Below are 17,588 nucleotides of genomic sequence, written 5' to 3' on the forward strand. Positions count from 1 at the left end.
AAGCTGAATGTATACTTTGACAATTATGTCTTATGACTAATCTTTAATGGACTTGCTCTTTCTGATGCTAATAGTGAATCTGTAGTTTCATCCGCAATTTGGAAACACAGAGTTATGTGGACCAGGGTGGATGGGATACATTATCCAGGATGGGATGGTCCATGAACTTTTGTGAAAAGTGCCTTAACGTCTGTTTGTCACTGCCCTGAGGCAAAGCACAAAGCTTAATATCCATCTTCCCTGGTGAGCCAGTAAGAGAGAGAAAATCTGCAGCTTAGAAACTCCTGGTACAAGTTAGATAGTTGATTTAGACATCTGATTTAGACAGCTGATTAACCGGTTAAGTAATTGACTAGATCTGACTAATTAGTGGTTAATGGTAAGGTTCTGTCAGATTAAATTGATCTCTAGTAAACCAAAGGACAATTATGAGCTTGCAATCACTCTGATTATTTTCCCCCTGCATTGTTACAAGAACCCCAGTTAGAGGTAATGCGATAATTTAGGACTGTTATGTAAGGCTGTCTCCTTGCCACAGGACAGTGCTTCAAGCGCTGCTATAAATTGGGGCAATGCAATTCCTAATGTCTGGTGAGATATGTGATTAAGTAATAATTGATTTTTTTGGGGAAACTTCTGTAATGCTGTCATTAGTTTCATATTGCCTGTCAATTCATTGCCCATTGAAGTGCAGATTGTTGCAGGCAGCCAAATAAACAGAAAAGCATAGAGGTTAAAGCTGGTGACCAGTGTGAGAAATGTAAACAGAAGGTTTAAAGCTCTTTTTCCAGGTTATCTACAGCCCTGGCTTGGTGCTTGGTAAAGCAGAAATTTTCTTTTTGAGTAGTCTATGTCAATGCCATCAGAATAGGAGCTTAGCTACACACAATTAAGGTGCTTCAGCAACACAAATAGTTTGAGTCAGGTTGCGTGTCTCAAATATTTTGATCAGAAACACGAAGGTGTATGTCCACTCTGGATGTCATCTGTTGGATGCCTGGAAGGCATGTCTGGCAGGCTTATACCACTATCATTGCATATTGATGTACTCGCTGTAGCTTGTAATTAGTAAGAGACAGCATCAGGCCTTGTGGATTTTGACTTCCCCAAGAGGAATATTACTAATGAAGTAAGATAGATTTTTGCAACTAGAATCATTGGAACCTCGCTGTTTTCTTTTTTTATCTCTTTCCTTTTTTCCACCCTTTCAAATTACCTTTGATCTTTACAGAGATATTTCTATATATTTCCGAAGAGATGATGAAGTCAATTTGACTATCTATGATTGCAAGATATTTCTGGTAAGACACTTGCTGTGTTTCCACATTTGTTGCGTCAGCCATTACTCACGTACCTACTTGTTTACTACTCTTCTTGGAAGAGCAGGAGAGAAGTGAGACTAATAAAGCTATGCACAGTGATAATTTATTCAGTTGTTAAATCAAAACAAAAAAGCACTCAAAAACTTGATTTAGAAATCTTTTAGCTGAAACCACATTTGACATAATGTATTCAATTTAGATGGGAATTAAATGAGTTATATTGGGCACCTGTAAGAAAAGCCAAAGGAATGTAGGTATGGTTTACAAGCTGATAATGTAAATCCATCCCCTTTGCTTTTATCCAGTACATCCATTGTGTTTTGTCTTCCAGAAAGCGAGAAATTCAAGTCTGGTTTATTGTTTATGAAGTCCTTTGAAGTGGGAGAGGTTTTACTGTGCCTTGTTTTATTTTCTCTCTTTGGTTTGTTCCACTTCTCAGTTTTAGCAAATTGAACATTCATTACAGCAGACTGCAATCCTGTTGCATGTTTTCCGTGTGGGTACCTTAATCTATAGGCTGGAGGGTTTTCCTTTCCTTCTGTTCCTAGAATTTATCTTGTTGCATATGAAGGGGTTTAGAAGACAGCTAGAATCTCATACTCACCTCTGGGGGTAATACCCCACTTCAATTTCAGTGTCCACCTGAGTCAAGACAAGGATACACACGTGTGTCTCTAGTCTGTAATACAGCACTATGAGTTCTGTGAAATGTGGTAATCTGGCCCAAGTTTTTTCCTGCTGCAGCTACTCCAGTTAGGACACCCTCCTGATGGTATGAACTCAAGTGTTGTCGCTTACCAACCTCTCACTGGCTTGCAAAGGTCTTGAGCTCAGGCGTAGCTTTTGTGGGGTGGGAAACCTTTCTGTTGGCAAAGCTGCCAACCCTGAGCATGCTTCTGGGCTGACACAATGTGACCACCTACTGCTGCACAGAGGGAAAGTGAGATGCACTGCTCATCAGGGGATACCAGCTGCAGCCTGTGTGAGGAGATTACTGGGGGTGGGGGATTATGGTTCATAGAGACAGCCCCTACAGTTTCATGATGGACCATCCAGTAAGGCAGGTATCAACTAGCTCTATTTGAGTGGCCACATTTATCCAGCTCCTTCTCCTAATTTACCCGACTGTTTAGAAAGGATATATAGTTTTTCCACTGTGCACCTGCATAAAATTGAAAGGGATGACTTGTTTTAATGTAGTGTGGAGATAAACAGGTTATGCCCTTCTGAAATGTTAGTTTTGCAACAGTTGAGTATAGTTGAGTGAATATAAAAATCCTAAGGCCATTACACAGTGTAACTGGTCTCACTCGGGTTTATTTAGGAGAAATAAATTCAGATTAAATGTTTGAGAGTTATTTCTGTAGTGAACATGTAATTTTTAAAATATCTTTCATTATACAGGGAATAATAAATTATACTCCACTATAGTGAGACAGAAGTCAGTGCTTCCTTTGAAAACTGGATTCTGGCTGAAAGACTGCTTGTCCAGTTTCTGGAAACTAAACAAAAGTTTGAGTTAAAGTCACTGAGAAGAGATTGCTGAAATCCATTTCAGGTCCTCTGGCACAAAGCACGCAGGCGGAAATGTTTCCTTGCCAGTTAACTAGCGCTTCTCCTCTTGCTCCTGGTACTGTGTCTGATTCAAAGCTGTGCAATTCCTCCCCAAACCCAAGGCACACATGAAATGAAGAAACAACAGGGAAAAGGCCACATGTCTCAATAATTACGATAATATGATCTGTTATTCCCTTGCTTTCTGGCTCTGTGTTTGAGATTCAGTGTTAATGTGCTTGTATAACGAAAGGTGTTTCCTCTGCTTGTTTATACTAGGTATGATTTCTAAACATCCTTGAAATTATTGGCCATAACATCTCTCCTCATAATGATATTGCTTCAACTTGAGCCACTTATGGAAAGTACTTCTTTCTATTTTTGAACAGAAATGACAGAGAGCCAGAAAAATATGTATTTGTTTGCCTTTCTATTTTTGGTTTGAAATTGCTGGAAGCCAGTAGGTGGGTTTTTATTTTATGTAGGAAGATTTTGTTTTCAAACTAAACCAAATATTATGTATGAGGAGTGGCACATAAATAATCGGTTCTAGTAAAAGGAAAAAGTTCTTGTTAGAAATTCTTCTGAAGTGTGGCTCTATTTCTGGAAATCCTTTCTTGCTTGCTTCAGCAGAGTCTTGTATCCTCTTCCATTTCCCTCAATGATTCTTTCACATGCAGAGGGGTGAGTTTTATAGGAACTTTGCTGGCACCAAAACATTGGTATGTTTTCCTTCGTCTTGTACACCGCACCAATTCATCATCTGTCCATTCTACCAACAAAAGGAAAATTATGTAGAGAGTTGACTAGTGCTTGTGTTAACAAAATTAAATCACCTGATCTCTCCCCTAAATGGATAACCACTAAGTTGGTATGTCTTTGGAAAATAAACTCTAGTGTCTACTGTTGGACTACACAGATTTTGGTCTACAGGAAGGAAGATTACAATCCATTATGAGGTCTCATCCCATTCAGGAGAACCAGAAGGTTTCCTAATTTGCATTCCCAGAAAACACTGGGAATAACTCAACCAAAACAGCAATCAAAATCCTATAGATTTCTTTAAGATTAAAAACCAAAATGAACAAAAATAATTCATTCCCAATATTATTTATTCTCTCTGCATTTACCCTAAAAAACCCAACCCCACCCAACTCCAAAAACCATTGCAACCAAGCAAAGAGCAACCCCCCAGCCACACCCATGAGTTTTATTCTCTTTATTTCATAGAAGACATTGGATAGTTTTGAGCTAGTGTTACTTACCATTTGTTGACTTCTAAATCAGCAAAATCAGTTCACATAACATAGCATTATCTTTGGAAAAGTGGGTTTTTTGGGGTTGGAGGATAGAGTTGGCAGAACAAAATGTATTAAAATATTTTTTTTTACTCTACTACCAAGATTTATGTTATATGAAAATACAACACAAAGCTGAAGTACACAAAACTTTCTCTTTTTACAGCTTTTCCATTAAGCTTTGAAACCATTCATGGAAGCTGATGGCAATGTTCTCGTAAGTATAATTGAAGTTATGTCAGAGTTATTGATCAGCTGAGGAGGTCATATCTTGGGATTGTATCCTTGTAATCATAGAGGACTATGAGGAGCATAACAGAATAGCATATGTGAACAACATCAATATTCAAACAAGATCTTGCTTCTAGGCCAGGCCAAGTGGTGAGGTTACCCCAGTTCTGCTCTAAGGATGAAATTAAATCTACTGCATGTGCCTGATGCCAGGGGTGCCCTCACTTCCAAGTCCTACCCTTCAATGGATGAGAAAACAGTAACATAAGATGCGAGCTTAGCAAAGGATTTTCTTAGCTACACATCTGTCTAGCCCCTAGGAAGCTCAAGAAAAGTATAGCTCTGTAGAATATAACTGTAGATCCTAGCTGCCTTTGGTGCCTTCTCAGATTCATGCACTGTGAGTTGAACTTCATGTGACATGAATCCTGGTGTTCACTGTTAGCCCAATGCCCCTGCTTTTCCTTGTAGAACCAACTTTTTTTTTCCTCTGAAACAGCTTCGTATACATATTTCACCCCATTTTTTTCTCCTGGGGACTTTGCATGTTGCAAGCCCTTCAGTCTCCAGGCAGATGCATCCCTTGGTGTGATCCTTGGCTGCTCCTGGCAGCTGCCCCAGATCCAAGACACCTACAGCCTTTGACACAGCTCCCCATGATTAGGAAGGGTCAATTACCCTTTAACTGGTGGTGGGGAGGAACCTACCCTGAGTGCAGCCAGCAGACCCACCAGTCTGTGCAGCAGGGCATGAAGAAGGAGAAAAATAAGGGGGGCTCAATTGAAACTGTGTTGCATTCAGGCATGGTGGTAACAGGGCAGCTTCCCCAGGTAGATGTAGGAATAGCTGCCCCTCCTGGGGCAGAGGCTTCCACACAGACTGTTTTTTTTTGAGGGGGTTTGCTGCCCTCCAAGTCCCAGATTGCAGGAGGTGTCAGGACCTCTCCTTGAGGCCAGGAGAGATGGCCCTTTGTCTTGTGGGAGCTGTGCCATCTTGGAGGAGCTGTGCTATCTTGGAGGAGCTGTGCTGGCAAGTGAAGGAGACAAAGGAAGAAGTGTGCAGACTGTGCAGCATCACAGTAAATGAAATGGAGAGAGATAGGGTCTTCTCTGAGACAAAATAGCTTGACGACCATCAGTCCCCACCTGCAATTGAGAAGTAGGCACTATCTACCCCCACTGTCAACGTAAGCAAAACTTCTGCAGAAGGAGAAGGATGGAAGTTGGTTATTTCTTGTATCAAGACAAAGGCTCCTACCCCTCCTAAGAACTTGCAACTGCAAAATATGTTGACTGCCCTCATAATTGAAGTGAAGCCAGATGTGCCTACTAGCAAAGGACCTAGTTTACCTAACTGTAAACCATGCAAGGCTGCCAAGAAGAAATGGTGAGACTGCAATGGGGGAGTCCCTGCTGTTAGAGACAGAGGCATCCCTCTGTAGGCCCTGACCAACCATCTAGAGAGGTTTGCTGCCTGGTGGGGCCAGGATCCAAGATCTTGTGGAGAGACTGACAAAGCCCATCCAGCCCTCTGACTTCTATCCCATATTGTTATTCCATTTGAGCACAAACAATACTTCGAGTGGAAGTACATGCTGGGGGCCGTAGAGCTGAAAAGTAGCTTTGCAGAAAAGGACCAGAGAGTCTTGGTGAACATCATGTTGAATATGAGCCAGAAACGTGCCCATGCTGCAATGAAGGCAAATGGTATCTTCAGCTGCATTAGACAAAGTATTACCAGCAGGTGAAGGGAGGTGATAATTTATTTTGTGCTGGTGAGGCTGCCCCTGGAATGCTGTGTCCATTTCTGGACTTCTCAGTTCAAGAGAGACGTGGAGGTACCAGTGAGGCCCAAGGACAATTAAGGGACTGTAGCATCTACAGTACAAGGGAAGACTGAGTGAGCTGGGACTGTTATCTTGGAGAACAGGCTCAGGGGGATCTTATCAATGTGTAAATACTTGAAGGGAGAGTGCGAAGAAAAGGACATGGTGGTAATGCCAGGTTGACAGTTGGACTTGATGATCTGAAATGTCTTTTCCAACCTTAAGAATTCTATCATTCTTTTCAGTGGTGCCCAGTGACAGGACTAGAAGTGATGGGCACAAACTGAAACACAGGGGGTCTCCTCTGAACAGTTCTTTACTGTGAGGATGATCGAGCACTGTCACAGGTTGTCAAGAGAGACTGTGGAGTCTCCACCTTTGGTGATATACAAAAGCTGTCTGGACATGGTCCTGGAAAACCAGTTGTAGGTGTGGGGTGAACTTAGATGACCTCCTGAAGTCCATTCAAGCTCAATCATACTGTGATTCTGTGGAAAAATAGGACCTCTAAACTGACAGAAGTCTTTGCTGAAGTTGTCATCTTTTCTCATGCTTTTGCTCATCCCTGGAGCCTGCCTGGCACAGAAGTGGCTGTGAATAATGTGCAGTCATACAGGTTCCTTTGTAATTGGCTCACGGGTGTATTTGCCAAGTGGAGGAGTAATGGATAGCAAGCTTGAAGTCTCTCTTGTTCTGCAGGATCACTATCCCATCCTGTTCAGCCCTCAGTAAACCCAAACCTACCAAAAAAAATTAAACCTGTTCTCTACTGCCAGTCTTGCACAAAAATGTATGTTTTTCAATTATTCAAGAGCTTTCTGAGAATTATTGCTCTTAGATTTCCCCTGGTAACTAGAAAAGATAGAAATAGATCTGTTGTTCTTGGTTTGTTTTCAGTTGAACCTGCGATAATGAAATAAATAATTTCTGACTTTGAGCTTTATAGAAAAGCATCCACCATTGTCAGAAGCAAAACCATTAGTTTCAGATTGTTCCAGTGACTATGTCTGCCACTTACAGTACATTCATATCTAAAACAGCTGTTATGCCCCTGGTACCACTGGTTTTATTGGTAGTAACTCTACCGTAAACAGTTTTCTCTCTGTTCTGCACTGGTAAGAATGTCTATAAGAGTGAAACTTAAAAGTATCTCTCAATCAATATTCAACCCGGGTTCACTGAAACAAAAGATTATTAACTTTTATAAACCAGTTTTCAGAGGAGGAAAACTTTAATTTACTTCTTGAGGAAAGGTTTGCCACTGGAGACTTGCTAATGTGTTGTATTCTCGTGAAAAATTGAATCCAAACTCTGCTGGTGAGGCATTTTATGAATTTTTTGGTAGATTCATTTAAATGCAGGTTTCCTATTGGTTTGAGATGAAAATAGTTAAACAGTTAAAACTGTTTGTTTATTTCATAAAATATCTATCTGACTCCAAACACTGTGCTTTGGAGAAAGAGGTTGTTTTTATTTGTTTATAAATCAACAATATTTGGGAAGGCAATTTTGTGAATCGTGCCAGATTTTATTACTGCAGTTGGGGATAAAAGCTTTCTCTTGTGCAGAGCAAAACAGCTATTTTTTATAGGATGAAGCTGGGTTTCTGAACAACACTAAGACACATTTAAAAGTTGCCAAATTCCAGGTTTAGTATTAATTTGTTGAATATTTACTTCAGTTTTCAGGAATATTGGGAAAGACAACTGGAAATGTATCTTAATTAAAAAATTTTCATTCAATAGTGATTTTGTTACAGATTTATTACTAATTTTATTAAGACAAACTAAATACAGTGCTGGCTGAAGAAAATCCCCTTTCTTCCACCATTAATTTCCCAAATCTTCCCATAAAATATGAAGAAAAGTGGGTTCATCACCCCTATCCACTTGCAGCAGGATATCATCATTGCCACTGAATAATAAATGCAAATTTGTAAATTCTTTTACCAAGCCCAAGTTCTTACTAGGTAATCAGTTTTTTCCTCAGTCTGATATAAATGGGGCTCTAGCAGATGATTTACATAATGTGGGTATTTAACTCTTTCTTGACAGGTGACCTATAGACCATGTTATTTGCTTTAGATCATCAACAAGGTTAGTGGAAAGACTGCTTTTTCCTCACTTGTGTAGAGAGAGCCACATCCTGTCTCAGGTCTTGTACAACTTTATGTTGGTTAAAGATGAAATGACCTCACTACAGTATCATGTGATGTTGCCTTTACTACTTAGTTTTTGTGCAAGGAGAGCTGATTTATATTTAATTTTCTTAATATCATTTTGGGTTTCTCTAAAGGAAAGTAATTAGTTTGTCTGTGTGACCCACTGATTCCCTGAGGCCATATATTATTTCCACGAGTCCTCACCAGGGCATTACTTTCTTTGAAATGGCACAAAGGGTGGCCTGCACAGGATGGGGAAATGACAGAGACTCTTACAGAGCTGATGTGTTTTCTTATTGCTTTTCTTTGTGTGTTGTCATGGAGAATAGTCTGAGAGAGAAAAAGGCAGTGGTAGAATTAAAAAAAAAAAAGGAAAAAAAAGGAAAAAAGAATATGCAACGATTAAGCAGGAGTCTGGGATTATTCATTCCTGGTGAAGCTTCCCACAAGCAGGTTGTTCAAGTTGTCTCAATTAGGCACCAAATAAGCACACCATGGCAGTACACATTCTGCACTGTGTGATACATGCTGCAAGGATCACTGCTTAGGGAAAGTTGTAGCTCTTGTAAACACTGGCGGCAGGGATCTCTTCTATTACTATTTGCAGACAGTCTAGCTTTACTCACCTTTAATTTGCCTATGAGAAGAGCCATCAAATTTTTCAAGAATGATATGAAATCGGGTTTTGTTTTCCTGAGAAGCTGGAAAGGCAAAGGAGCTACATTAGGGATGTTCATAGCGTAGCTCTGCAGCGGATCAGGTAGCTACCAGCTTTGCATAGCAACGTTGTGGCCAGCATATTAAATCATATGTCATTTTATCCAGCATTTGTCATCCAGAGGCTTCAAAACCTTCCTAAAAATAGAAAAAGGTGAATGCTTTAGTTGCCACACTAGAGATGGAAAGGTTGAGGCAAGGAGGAGTCAAGTGCTTCGTCCACAATCACACAACTAACCAACCTGTCTAGGGAGAATTTACTCCAAAAACCAGACCTTCCATTTTCAATGACCTCCTTTTTTGGTCTGTGGTCTTCTGTTTTAGTTTCATTTTCCATGTGTTTATGCAGGATGAAATATATAGACTGCAAATGAGTAAATATGATTCAATTTTGTTATTTTTAAACTTCCATATATGTTGTGTGATTTTTTTTTTTTGTTAAGAAATATTATGAAACTCTTACAGAGGAAAAAACACATGCTTTATACTAAAATAAAAAAAAAGAAAAAAGGAAAAAATTTTTTTTCTTTTTCAGGATTTCTTAGAATGAGCTAAATGACTATCAGTCACCTGGCACGTATTTCAGTGTTTCCATGTTTGTAAATCTGGCTTATGGAGCATAATGAAGCATTGAAATGCTGGAGTTTTAACTTCAAAATGCAGAATACAATTCAGGCAAACACAGTAAAGTAGAAGCTGCCTGTGGGTGCAGAACAGGAAGCACTAGTAGACAGACACATGTAATAGAATTATGTTTGCTCTTGCTCAACTAGATGTACATCAATTTTAATTAACATATTTTATGCTTCAGCTACTAACGTCCCTTCAGCAGTGAGTGGGTTATGTGTTTCCATCCTGCATATACCACCAGCATCACCACCACGTCCTTCTCTATCTTCCCCCTCCCCTTTCTACACAAATGTTGCAACACAATCTGAAATTTCCTCTTTTCTTTCCTTCCTGCATTTCTTACAGGTTCCTTTGCGTCAGAAGGCAAAAAAGAAAAGTCAAGGTAATGAGAGATTGTTTTTTCTTTTCTCTCACGGATTCCTCTGTTATTTTCTTAGTGTGTCTTATTCTTGAGAGGGTGAGGATTTTGTACTGCTACTCAGCTGGTGGAAGGCTGCTTTTTAACTCCACTGATTCTTGAACTGATTCTGAGAAAAATGACAACGGGCTGTTCCTTTGGACTAAATCCTTGTGGTATGTTAATTGAATCAAAGCTGGTAATCAGTGAGCTAGAATCAGCTGCCTGCATAGAGATACACACTAGCGGTTTTCATGTACTTGGCATAATAGTTTTCTCTAGCTGACTTAAATAGATGTATTCTTTTCAGTGCAGCTGTGTGAAGGAAAATATATGCATGCTTCTCTTAAAAGGATCAAAGGATGTATTTTTAATTTACTACATCTTGTGTATCTTACAATTAATTAGTGTCTGCATTATCTATAGCTTACTATTTTGTTTCTGAACATCAGCATGCCTTTCAAAAGAATGTGTGTTACTGTCACAGCCATTGTAAAACTGAACGACTTCTAAGTATATTTTAAGATATGCTTGGATGATTTTCTGAGATTGCTAAGTAAGGTTGACATCTTTAATTGGCAGCAACATCTTTCCTGGTAATGCACTTTTAAGAAAGCAGAACACTGTATTTTTAATGGCACAGGATTCTTTATAATGAGCCGACGGAGGATATCGTGCAAAGAGCTGGGACAGGCGGATTGCCAAGGATGGCTCTACAAAAAGAAGGAAAAAGGAGCTTTCATTGGCAACAAATGGAAAAAGTTCTGGTGTGTGCTGAAGGAGTCATCACTGTATTGGTACAGCAGTCAGCTGGTGAGTACAGTGTACATCCAGCTCCGGGTGCCAGACAAACAGCATCTGCTGGGACTGAGACAAGGGCAGCTGTGGTTACAGTATAGATGCACCCTGGAGGAGTACAAATAATGGGGTTTATTTCTCAGTCCTGACATTTCCTGTGATCTGGGAAGTGTATATGTGAATGTGACATATGCAGAAAACTGCTTTTTCTAGTTCAGCAAGTACTTGTGAAATGTTAACTTGCTGTCTGTTCTGCCCTGTAAAAAGCTGTTTTTTGAAGTCACTAGTGGTCTTTGAATTTGGAAAAGATTTTCCTGGGTTGAGCAGTTTGCAGACACTTGCTATCAAGACTCAAAAGAAGAATTCTTCTTCACTTCTGATAAATGTAATTTTCAGAAGTGTCTCTCCTGTTTTTCTCTCCATCCCCTTCCACATGGAGAATATTCTGTTTATTTGTCTGATTGGTTTCTCTTTTTTCTTCTATTTTTTTCTCTTTTCTTAATTTTTTTTCTTTCTTCTTTTTTTTTTCTTTTTTCATTTCAAGTGCTAGAGAATAGCTGGCTTTACTTCAGACTGGTTCGATTGGGCAGAGAGGATGTCTTGCCCATTCTAGGATGATTCAGACAGAATTATTCCCTTCTCTTTGCTCTCTTGCATTACTACCTCTAAAAAGCTGCTATCACAATCAAATGATGAAGTGGCAGAGTCCAGAATTAGGGTATGCAGAGGATTAGGGGATGCCAGCAAAAACATAGGTTGAAACTCAGCAGCTTCAGTGTGGAATTGTGAATGGACATCAGGTTCCCTAAATGCAAATGAGCTTCTTTGAAAATCAGCATTTCCCAGGCCCAGCAAAAGATGAGAGTTTAAAGAAACCCTTATTAATTCTTAGAGCATTTAAAAAAAATGCTATCTGGATTGTTTCTACTTGTTTATTTCTGTTGCAGTAATCCCCATTAAAAATCTTGCTAACTGCTTCAGGGAACAAATAAAATAGTTTAAGCCATTAAAAAATTCCCATACCCTAAAAAAAAGCTTAACTCCTGTGCAGAGTATTCCACATTCTCCCTTTAGTTGTGGGTATAGTGTTATTGTTTTTTGTGGGTTTTTTTTAGGGTGGTTTTTTGTTTGTTTGATTGATTTATTTAATTTTTTGTTTGTTTATTTTAAATCAGAATAAAAATTTTGACTGGTACTTAAAGATGGTATTAGCTATTCCTTTCTGGGGACAAGTGAAAGCAACTCTGCTGGTCTTGGGCTGTTGTTTTTTTATGATGTTGTGGTAGTCTGATATAGATTTCCTTCAAGACTAAATCAGATACATGCATGAGAGGAAGGAAAAGAACAGGAAAATTAGGAAAGAAAAAAATATTTAAAAGCCCTTTTTTCCCCCAATGCTTACAATATCTTTGCTTGAAAGATATGGCCTGGTAGATATACTCCCCAGCAGCATTAATACCTTGCAAACACTTATTAATATCAGCTGTTAGAAATCTGTGTACCTCTGGGCAAGCAGTTTTGAGAAAGGTGAGCTGGCTGGCTGATGTGTCCTTTAGACATGGGAAGTATCAGAAAGGAGTAATTCTGAGGAGTAATCAAGCTGGGAGGAAATATAAAAAGGCACAACCAGGCAAAGTTTGCCTTCTGGGAAGAGAAGGGTGGTGGGGGAGAGGTGCAAAGCCCTCCACTTCCTTCGGTTGTTGTGGCCTGGCTAAATGCTGCTCTTGGGATCCAGAGAAAACATGATCATGATGGTCCCAGTGCTCTAGACAGCACTCATCCTGCAGTCCATGTCTTTCTGACTGTCACTGACTGCCCCCAAATGAACAAGTGTCAGCCTCATTCCAGTTTATTTTATTTGCTCCGAAGAGCTCATATAGCTTCAAAATACTGTTGGCTTGTGTCAGTCCTGAGTTCTCACCTATCACAGCTGTTCCTTAAACATGCTAGCTGGTAGTGCCTCTTTGCTTTCAACTTCTGCCAACTCTCACATGCTATTTTGTATTGAAAACTCCAGGTTTCTTTGGACAACTTACAGTGCAGCCTCTATGTAACTAGATTCAGGTAATGTTTGCAGAATGTCAGTAACTACAGGGTTTGGAAAGGACAGAAGGTGTCCTTTGCTAAGACCTGCTTTCTTAAATTTGTGAGACCAGAGACACGCTCAGAGACCTGAGATCAATTAGACCTGATGCATTTTCACAAATGTTTTCACCTCTAGACTGATGAAGGAGAAATAGCAGTGACATATTCACTTGCTTTCTTGATATTTCTTTTAAGTCTCTGGCCTGGCAATAGTACTACCTCTCTGCCACTGTCTTCAGTAAAGTTAATCCTCAGTTCCAGTGGATCATACAAGATGGCAATCTAAAGTTTGGAGTTCTTTTGAAAGAGGAGTCCTGCTTACCACGTGTCTGAGGCTTCCTGTTATTGGCCCTCTTACAGAGGCTGAAGCAAAAGGTGGTGGTGAAAGAGTGGGGCTGAGGTTAAAGGAACCATGGCACACTGTTTGCCTGTAGCTCTGCCTGACCAGTTTTGTTCTTGTGAGAAACGAGTATGTTTTGTTTGTGGCTGTGTGAAAACCAATCACTGGTAACTGTAGCATAGCAACAGGGTGCTGGACCTATTTTTCTAATGGAGAAGAGGAAAATAGGGAGTGGGTGGAATTTGTGCAGGAACGTGCATCATCCTGGATTTGGATAGATAACCTCAGCTGACATTATGTTCTTGGTGAAGTCTGTCTTCAGGTGCCTCTGAAGCTCTGGATGTTTCTGTTACTCTGGTTTAATTTGCCTTCAAGCTACTCTGGTTCTGGGTCTTTCATGTGAGACAGATAGGGGGACGCGATATAGGACACTCATGACATTTGCATGATATTTTCTTCAATTTAACATAAGATACTTTGTGAATGCCACAGCTCGAAAGAGAAAAAAATAATAAAATTCTGAGACAGATCAGCAATAGTAGATCAGACACCCTGAGAGTCAAGCTTCTTCATTGAAAGTAAACTAGAGAATACACGCAAATCCGTATAAGCCTTTGATGAACTATCTGAGGTACTGCAAGCAGTGAAGTTAGGGTCCAGTGGTCTAGTTAGGCTTGGGTAGGCTGCCCTGGAATCTCTCCTAAACACCCTTCCTCTTTATAAAATATGAGGCAGGTAAATTTCTGTTTGCAGCATGGATGCACTCATAATCTCGGGAGGGAAGCTGTTTGAACTAAGAGGAAACAGAAGGGTTGGCTTTGCAATGGTAACACAGAAAATGTCAGAAAATGGATCTGAGCAGTCAGACTTTCTGGGTGCGTACAGGAACACCAGACTCCTTGGACAACTGCTTTTCATTAGCGTTTGATCCCTTTTTTTGAGCACTGCTGTCTGCAGGCAGCTGCCTTGAAGACAAGCGTTTAAAGAGGACAGTGTGAGATCCTGTCTAATACTTCAGCAATTTTAGTTCTCATACTGAAACCCCAGAGGGAATCAGTACTCCTGTAGGAAGAGGGGGGTGGGGAGGGTGAGAATCATCACATATAAACCCAGGTTCCCAGATCTTTGTGCTTGTTTTGACTGTGTTGGATAGTATTGGCTGGAATGGGACAAAAGACTAAATCCCTCTCTCTGGTGGGTCTTTAGGATAGCTTGACTGGTTTTCCAAGTACAGCTGAAATAGAGTTTTGCAGAATGTGTTAAAGATGGTTGTCATGGGGATTACGCTGAAAAAAAAAGATATAAAATTAAAGGGTTGCAGGCTGTGACCTACTGTCATTATTTATCTTTGTGTTTGGTTGTGGGGTTTTTCCGATTTACTGCATTTAAATTGGTCCTCACTCTAGCAGCTTTTCTGGAAGCTGTATAATTACAATCTTTTAAACCAAAAATCTTTTACCTTTGAGTTGTAGTTGCCGCTCACACGGGCGAGAAAAAGTCATTGATGTCGGCTGATTGTCTTGAGAGCTTCGGGGACCTCTGGTCCAGTATCTTACACAAATTATTCACAGTTCTATGGGTTGCCTCATTCATGTACTTGGCAGAGAGAAAAAAGACTGAAAAGGTTTGAGGACTGAAGTGATCCTCCAACATCCACAAGGTATTCTGTGGGCAGTGCTGAAACACTGATGAAGCCATGAGGAGTACCCTGATTTGCAGACCGGAGCTGTTCCACAATAACAAGATATTTCATGTTACAGCACTATTTTTAAAAATCTTTCTGTAACATTACACTCACTTTAAATGACTTACTAAATCTCCTAGAGCCACAACATTTAGATAACATATTGAGGCAAGCTGAAAAAGACATTAGCCTCTTTCATTGGATTCATGCATTATGTTTCATAAATAAATTCTTTTTGGACTGCAAAGCTTTTTCTGTGAAAAAATGGTCACTTTTTTTGCCCCAAGTGTTTGCAGAGACTGTTGTTATTACTGAAATTATTTTTCTACAACTTAGTGTAGCAAAAGTACAGATTTTTGTGTTAGGCTAGCCTTCATAAAAACCACAAGAGATAAGAGCTTATTCTTTTAAACAACTTGATCAAGTAGAAAACAGGTCGAGGTTCTTTTTATCTGAGTTTTTTAGGACTATTTTACAGCTTTGCATCAAAATCACAAGGATGCTTGAGTGAAATGTGTGAGTCAAACAACAGCATGCTAAAGTCATGCTAAAGATAACATTTTGAAGAAAGAAAGCATTTATGATTTCTATACACTTTTAATGTTTTAAAATTATTTTTCCCCCCAAGAATGACCAAAAAGATGACTTCCACATGTTCTATTCCTACGGTTTATTTGGAATTCTATTTGCTGACTATAATAACACTCATAAGGTTTTAATGTTGTGACTTCCTTTTTTTCCTTCCTTTTTTTCCCCTGATAATTATGGAACTACATACCCATCAAATTCCTCTTTTCTGTTACATAGATGGCACGTTTCAGATGTGTACAAGTAGTGCATTAAAAAGTTCACACCATTATCCTCTTCATTTATAACATGTAAGAAAGGCCAACCTGCCCCAGACCCAAGTCACCCACTCACCCATCTGATGGCTTATCCAGCTCAGGCCACTGATTTACTGCTGTGCGTGTGAGAATGTATTCCTTCACACAGGGTCTTGCTCTTAAACTGGGTTTATTGATTCATACTGCAGAGAAACAACTGGCATTGTATAAATGTTTCATCCAGCAATGCGTGCAATAGTGACTTTGATACCTCAGGGACTGCTTTTTTGAGATTGGTCTCTGGTGTTCTTGGAGTAGTCTTGGGAATGAAACAGGATTTTCAGTTTTCTTGCTGACCCAATCCAGTAAGTGACCACTCTTTCTGGTACAGAAATGCAGGTAATACATTCTCTATCTTTAGTATAATGCAGCCCATGAATAGAGCTCCTTCTTTACTCACTCATACTCATTGGCTGATCCCTATATATTTAGTATACTATGGATCTGAAATGGTAATACTTGCTTAAGGTCTAAGTGATTGACATACACATTATGGAAAATAAAAAAGAAAGACTTTTACAAAATCTTGTCAATTATTTTTTTGTTATTTTATCTCAGTGAGTTTAGTCTCATGAAATGTCAACCTGTGGAATGTAAACAAAAGCTCCCCAAGCCAGCCTCGAACTGATTTTTACAGATACAAATACAATCAGAGAGAGTTAAAAGCCCACAATAGCAAATAAGTACTTTTTTATACAAACATTGCAAAATCAAGATATTTTCAGTCCAGATGTGGAAAAACATCATTGTTTCTCCTATACCTAAAGAAAATAACGAAAAGCCCTTCCACTGCTGCTTTTTTTTCTATGTGTATATGTGTGTGTGTCGTGGAGCAGCAACTCGCAATGATGCAAAAAATATAAACCTCTCTTCTGAATGTTTAATACAGGTAAATGACAGGAATGATGGTTATGCCATGGTTTATTGTATACCAAAGAACAGATATGCAGAGCTGTGGGGAAGCCACCCACTGAAATATCCATTCTGTATCTGTATTTCCATTCTTGGAGGTTCATACTTCCAAGAATTAAAGCTCAAAGACTTGTCTTGATGAACATCTTTTTATAGTCACATCATATTCATGCATAATGCGACTTGAGATACTGTCAGTCATCTTCATTTATCCTCTGCCTTTGTAATTGTTGTGTATATTTTACCTGCTTTAGCTCAGTGTTCATTTTCAGAATCTTAATGTGCCTAGGGATAGTGGCTGGGTGCAGCAAAAATGGGATTTAGGAATGAACATTTTCTATGTCTTGGAAAGTACATTTTTTCCTGACATTACATGCTAGAGACTTTTGTCTATATTATATATTACTCATCTTAGGAAGAGTCCTAATCTCATTGCAGATGACCAGGTGTATGTAGATAGATCACGTAAAGGAAGATATTTCCACTTGAGATGTTTCAGTTTCAGGCAGCAAGAACAGGAATTTGAGGCTTACCGGTCACCTCAGTTTTGCTGGAGCGACTCTCTAACAGAGAGTCCTGGTCACCTAGAACAGAGATGTCACCGCTCAGTAAACCTTCTTGCATCCAGAAAGGACTGACTGGATATAAACAGTGTACTGTAAATGTCTGCCTGGCTTTTGTTACCTCTTGTACCATGCCAGAAAATTTCTGGGGGGAGTGATAGCTGGGTGGCCAAAGCCACCTGAGGCT

General features: G+C 39.6%; 1 protein-coding gene across 3 annotated transcripts in view; it reads left to right on the plus strand.

The window, feature by feature from the left end:
* IPCEF1 (interaction protein for cytohesin exchange factors 1) overlaps positions 1-17,588 on the plus strand; it is an 85,375-nt gene that overhangs the window by 38,318 nt on the left and 29,469 nt on the right. The window contains exons 3-5 of one of the 3 annotated variants that reach the window (XM_039387378.1): positions 4,341-4,391; positions 10,084-10,120; positions 10,779-10,948. In XM_039387378.1, coding sequence (XP_039243312.1) covers positions 4,368-4,391; positions 10,084-10,120; positions 10,779-10,948 — 231 coding nt within the window. In that variant the 5' untranslated portion in view covers positions 4,341-4,367. Of the gene's footprint in view, positions 1-4,340; positions 4,392-9,920; positions 9,940-10,083; positions 10,121-10,171; positions 10,312-10,778; positions 10,949-17,588 lie in introns of those variants that run through there. The other 2 variants (XM_027716947.2, XM_027716946.2) reach the window with 2 other exon arrangements.

Source organism: Pipra filicauda, unplaced genomic scaffold, assembly GCF_003945595.2.
Source record: "Pipra filicauda isolate LSUMZ 115617 unplaced genomic scaffold, ASM394559v2 scaffold55_size4083901_pilon, whole genome shotgun sequence".
Lineage (NCBI taxonomy): Eukaryota > Metazoa > Chordata > Aves > Passeriformes > Pipridae > Pipra > Pipra filicauda.